Here is a 6,000-nt window from a genome sequence, read left to right as displayed (position 1 = left end):
GCTCACCTGGTTAACAGTGACCGCCGTGAGCAGCTCCTACCCTGCTGAGTCAGCAACAGAAACACTCGAAGGTTTCACATAGGATTTGACCTGCTCAGCCTTTTGGATGGTGTTACTAAAGAGGGAAGAGAGGGTCACTGCAGCCCTCTTAACAGATCTATCCTTCTGCTGACATAGACTCGCAGAAGATTTTGAAAGAGCAATTGAAATTGAATTGAAAGACGACACCTAACTTGCGAGAAAGCACTGAAAGGAGAAACCAAGATTTCAGCGAGAGCCCCACAGGCTCTTTGCAGAAGATAGGCTACAGCACAGATAGCTGCTTGGAAAGACCTGACTTTGGAGTGCAGGATGTGTGGCCAGGCCCCAGAGAGCATTACTCATGTTGTAAGTGAATGTTCAGAGCTGGCCGGAGATGAGTGTAAAATAGAGTATGACAAAGTTGGCAGTACCGTGCATGGAGCGCGCTGCCAGAGAGGGGGGTATTACCACAACCAGCATCATCGCCCCAAGCCAGGTAAATTGATAGCAGCTGAGGAGGTGAATCTGAAGTTTGCTGTAAGGCAGCCTCGTTTGTTGGGTGCCTCGGGAAGAGGGGGGGAGAGCGGGAGAGCAAGCTCCATCATCAACTTTTCCACTGGATGATGGTGTCGACAGCAAGCAACAAGAAGCCACTGACAAACACCGGCGTGTGGCAGGAAGTGAAGAAAAACTGGGGCACGAAAATGGTGCAGGTCTCGGTGTCACGTCCGTGTTTCCAGCGGGCTGCGATCTCGTGGTGCAGGGGCTCAGCCGTGTGCCCACCGGCCAGGGGCCCTCCCGCGGGCCGGGGCTCTTCCCGCCCGCCGCAGCATCCCCACGGCACGCCAGAGGCCGCGACGCCGCCCCAGCCCCCGGCCCGGGCCCGCGGTGGGGCGAGGCCGGGGTGCAGCACCGGCCCGGCCCGGCCCCAGCTACGGCGCTCCGGGGCGCCGGAGGCGGGGGTGCTGCCCGACGGCCCCCCCGGCCCCGCCGTGTCCGCAGGGGTGGGCTGCCCGGGGGAGGGGGGGGGAGCCCGCGGAGCCCCCGCCGGCCGCGGGCAGGGCGGGACGCCGGCCCCTTCACCCCGCGGGGCAGGAGGGGTGCGGCGGCCGCCCCCCGCCCCGTCACCCCCTCCTCCCCCCCCGCCCCGCCGCCGGCAGCCTGCGGCGGGGGCCGCTTTCCAGAGAATACGGTAAACATGTCCGCATCACGTGTGGCCGCCGGCCGCGGCGCGGGGGACCGGCCGAGGGGAGGGGAGGGGCGCGACGGGACGGGACGGGACGGGACGGGACGGGACACCGCGCTCCGCAGCCCCGGCGGAGCGGGGCCGCTTTAAGAGGCCGCCGGGCGCCGCCGCCTCGCCCTGCCCTGCCCGGCCCGGCGGAGAGCATGCCCGCGGCGCGGTAGGGCGGCGGGGCCGGCACCATGGGGCTGTGCTACAGCCTGCGCTCCCGCCTGGCCGCCGCGCCCCCCTCCGCGCCCTACGGCGGCCAGGCGGACGGCCCCCCCCCCGCCGCGGCGGCGGAGCACGGAGACCCGCAGGCGCGGCACCGGCTGCGGCAGGACCTGGTGGCCAAGGAGCGGGCGGACAAGAAGCGGAGCAAGAGCATCGACAAGACGCTGAAGGCGGAGAAGCGGGAGTACAAGCAGACGCACCGGCTGCTGCTGCTGGGTGAGCGCGGGCGGGAGCGGGGCGGAGCGGGGCGGCGCGGCCCGGCAGGTGCGGGGCGCCCGGCAGCCGCTGTCCGGCAGCGCCGGTGCCCGCCGGCCCCGCGCTCCGGGGTGGGCGGCGGCCGCGGGGGGGCCGGGCCGGGGCGCCGCGCTCACGTGGGCGGCCGCGCCTCAGCGCCTCCGGGCGGGGGGCGCCGGCCCGGGGGGGGGGGGCGGGGGGCGCTGGGCGGGGACCCCTCCCCCCCCGCCGCGGCCGAGCCTGCGGTCGGGTCCCGCTGCTGCGGCGGTCGGGGCGAGGCCGGGGGGCCGCGGCTGCCGCCCTGGTAGGCGCCTGCAGGCGGCCCGGGGCAAGGAGCGCCCCTCCCTCAGCATCGCCCCCCTCACGGCGCGGGCTGGGCCCCCGCCAGGCTGCTGCGCCGCCTGCCCCCGCGGCGAGGAGCTGGCGCAGAGCCTCTGCCCGGCACCGCAGGGGGAGCGGCGTTCCGTGAGCCGGTGCGATTTTTCCGTAGGCAGAAAGCCCAAGTTTTTTTTTACGCGCGTTAGTTTCTCGCTGTCGCCTCCTCCGCCTCCCAAAAGGCACACGCACCGGGGAGCCCCAGCCTGCGAGGCCGCGGCGTGTCTGCTTCCCCGCCGCCGTGCGCGGGCAGCCGCTGGCCCTGCGGGGCTGCGGGCGGGCGATGCCCCGGCACGGTGCCCGCCCCGGCTCCGGGCCCCTTCCCGCGGGAGGCCCCGCGACCGGCACCTCCTCACCTGCTGGCCTTGTGCCATGCCCCAGCTTGCCTGCTGCGTGGCCCCAGCGCAGACGGCCGCAGAAAGTCGCCTGCGGGCAAGCCAGAGGGCTTCGGAGATGCTTCTCCCTCCGCCCCCCCCCCCCGTGCCCAGCACGCTGCCGGTGGAGCACCGGTTGGCCCGGATGAGTGGATTGCTAGACTGAACATCTTGGAATAACAGAGAATATTTTCAAATGTCTGCAAATAACTTAAGAGCCTCCTGCCCCCTGAGGCGTGCGTGGTACCGCATGTGATAAATGGCAAAATTTGGCCCTTAGCTTTTCGGTATGTGTTTGTAGCCTGTAATAGAGGAGCTGATTTTAAGGAGCTTTAGAAAACAATATTGGACATAGTTTTCTGAGTCTTAGTGGTAAAAGTTTTTGTTCTAGAAGTAGAGCCTCCTTTGATGTGGTTGTAGCTATTCTGACGCGTGTTCATAAAGGTGTATTTTCTTCTTGTGAGAAGGGGGTTGAGCAACGCTTGTGTGAAGACTAAAGCTTGTATGCTGTGACTGTATTGGTAAGAAATCACACCTCTAACCACTGTGGTTTTGCTTTCAAACACAGGCTGTGCTGTAAGTATTTTACGCTTTGGGTTTTTTTTTTTTTTAAATGTATTTCAAGTTTGTTCTGTAGTGAACAAGTGCTTGAAGAAGGAGCTGTGAGAATTGATTTTTTTTTTTTTTTTTTGTAGATTAAATAGTTAGGGAAAAAACCCAGTAGGGCTAATTTTGATGTTAAGCTGCAAGCCTTGAAGTCATAAAGGCTATCTGATAGGCTTCTGTATTTGCAGTAGGCAATATTTCAGTTGCCTGGGTTTTAATATTGCTTCTAACATGTTGTGCCACAGAAGCGTTTTTTGCAGAGATTACATTAGATGTTGAGCAGGTTAAACAACGTATCTTAGCCATTTAAAACTATCTATGGTGAAGCCAACGGAGAGAGCGTTCTTTGTCGAAGTACTGATTTATAAATCTGATGGATATGAGTCAGTGTTATGCTGGCAGTGGCTTATTATATTTCAGCCTGGACTTGAATAGCAGGAAGTCACTTTTTGGCCCTCTTGTAAATCTTGGGATGCCTAAGAGACCCATTTCCCTGCTCCTTGCGCAGGGACTGTCAATTTTCCAGTTAGCTTCCTTCCCTTGCTGCTTCTCCCCTGCATCCCGCTCTCACCGTTACTTTGTGAATTTTCTATTTCTAAACTGGAATAAGAAGTTTGGGGTTCATGTGGTTATACTTTGTGTACATCTGCAGGTATTGCTGCCACAGCTGAGTGTCCCTGTGCTGAGCCTTCGCCTAGATGCTTATGGATTGCACGTGCAAATAGCGCGGGACAGTAAAATTGAATGAGGGGGGCAGGAGCATCCAGCTGGGATTTAAAGCTGCAACTGAGTCGTCTTCCAAGGAATGGAGCTAGGGTAGGGGGGGAAAAAAAGACTTAAGGAAGTGCAGAGCCAGGGATGTCTTCTCGCTTGGGGTTGAAGGCTCAATGGCAAAAGCTGCGATATGTACTCATGGTTTCTTACTTGTGCTCCCAACTTTTTAGGCTGATGTGCTCCTGCAGGAGCATATCGCTGACGCGGACAGCAAAGGACACCACAGGTGGCTGCTCTTTCTTTGTGAGTAACAGAATTTAAATGAAACCTGCACTGATGCTTTAGGTCTGTCTGTCCCCAAGACCAAATTATTTTTAACATATGGCTGCTTTAACTCATATACTTTCAAAGGCTGAAAAGTTGTGCTGCAAATCTAGAGCGTTTCCTCATATCGCGTTCTCGGCCATACAGAATACAGGAGTGCACAAAGTCACAGGTGTCTGTGCCTGCATGTGTTTTGATGTTGTAGTATATACAACAGACCTTACAGCTGTCAGCTCTAGCCTGTTACTCGGAGTGTTACTCAGACCAGGGCTCACAAGCGTGGCTGATGCTTGATGTTGCCATGTTGCAGTTCCTTTTTTGGAAGGAGAAGTTCCTCACTTTGTCAGAGTGCTCAGGGGGTGTGCAGTACACGGGTGTAGTTACTCAGTGGATGTCTGTATGTCCTGTTACTTGATTTTAGGTCTTTTTCATCATTTTTTCCGTCCTTTTTTATCACCACAGTTGTATAAGGTAAATTCCAGTATTCCTGAAACCTCTCTTTGTTTCAGTAGAGCAAAGATCTTGCATCTGCTCTATTTTTGAAGCAATAATCTGACTTTGTACTTGCAGGAGAGTAGGTTTTTTGCTTTGTTTTTGTGAAAGGAAAATGCACAATCAGGTGTAATCTCACTGGATTTTGTTTAGTGTACTGTACAAGTCACAACCTCAAGATTACAATCATTGTTATGTTGGCAACGTAGTGTGAGTTCAGGGTTAGCACTGGGTATTGGAGGGTGATTTTTCAGTGCGTGGGGTTTTTTTGTTTGAGAACAATCCTGGCTCTAAAATGGAAAGTGTGTGCTTATGGGGGAAAGGATTTTAAACTTTGTCATAAAACAATTCCATTCTGCCTGTGCTTTCTCATTGGTGACAGTTATGCGCTTCTTCCCTTTTTTTTTTTTTTTTTGAGACTTTAAAGTATAATTCAACTTAAGTTGTGGTTTTTTTATCGTACAACAAATATTGTATGAAAACGAAGTATTGTAGTCCTGTATGAAGGGTTTTAATGCTTTTGATTAGTTAGTATTTTCCAACAAAAACCCACTCAGTCCAAAACTGTTGCTCAGCTCTCCTGGTGTATGTGTTGCTTTACCACAGCCTTCATCTTCTTCTGTGATCTGGTTTGCTGTACGAGAGGGAACTGGGGCTGGTCTCCTCTTGGTGCTTTGCCAGTCTTTGTGAACTTACTTTTTTTCACTCTCTCAGGCTGAACTCTTACCCATGTAAAAAGTACTTGTAGCTTATTCCCATATTGAAAAGGAAACGTGGATATCAATATACCAATATAGATATATGCACTTGTCATCTTAGGTATTTCATAGAATCATTTAGGTTGGAAAAGACCTTTAGGATCATCCAGTCCAACCAAATCTGTAAGATCATCCAGTCCAATTTATAGTAAACTACAATATATTAAATAATGGCCATTCAGAATCTTACCTACATCAGTGCTTAAGTAAAAATGCTTCTAACAGAAATATTTATATTGGTACAAATATGAATATAGGGCATGCAAATTTGAAGTTTTTATAGGGGGAATATATTATACAGGAAGAAAAACATACTTTAAAAAGCTAGGAAATATCAGTGTGAGGACTAACCACAGTCACCCGCTCTGTGTGCATGCTGCATGGTAAGCCCCTCCATACCATATAATTAAAGACTGTCTTGTATGGTTTACATTGTATTTTTTTTCCACAGGGCTTGTACTTCATTCAGGGCACAAGATGGATGTTGTGCAGTGAATGAGCGGCTATTCAATATTCTTATCCTCCTCATACAATGTGTCACCCTGTGCCCTATACAGCAGCCATACCCTGTGCTGAATAAAGAACTGTTGAACTCCTCATGGGCTTTTCTGTAGCACTGATCAGTGCAGGGACTGAATGCTTCATA

At 54.1% G+C, this 6,000-nt stretch overlaps 1 protein-coding gene across 1 annotated transcript in view; it reads left to right on the top strand.

Annotated features, from left to right (window-relative positions):
* Positions 1-1,446: 1,446 nt before the first annotated feature.
* GNAS (GNAS complex locus) overlaps positions 1,447-6,000 on the top strand; it is a 161,915-nt gene continuing 157,361 nt past the window's right edge. The window contains exon 1 of the mRNA XM_075721426.1: positions 1,447-1,693. Coding sequence (XP_075577541.1) covers positions 1,447-1,693 — 247 coding nt within the window. The remainder of the gene's footprint in view (positions 1,694-6,000) is intronic.

This window comes from Pelecanus crispus, chromosome 14, assembly GCF_030463565.1.
Source record: "Pelecanus crispus isolate bPelCri1 chromosome 14, bPelCri1.pri, whole genome shotgun sequence".
Classification (NCBI taxonomy): Eukaryota; Metazoa; Chordata; class Aves; order Pelecaniformes; family Pelecanidae; genus Pelecanus; species Pelecanus crispus.
This window is presented reverse-complemented; position numbering and strand designations above follow the sequence as displayed.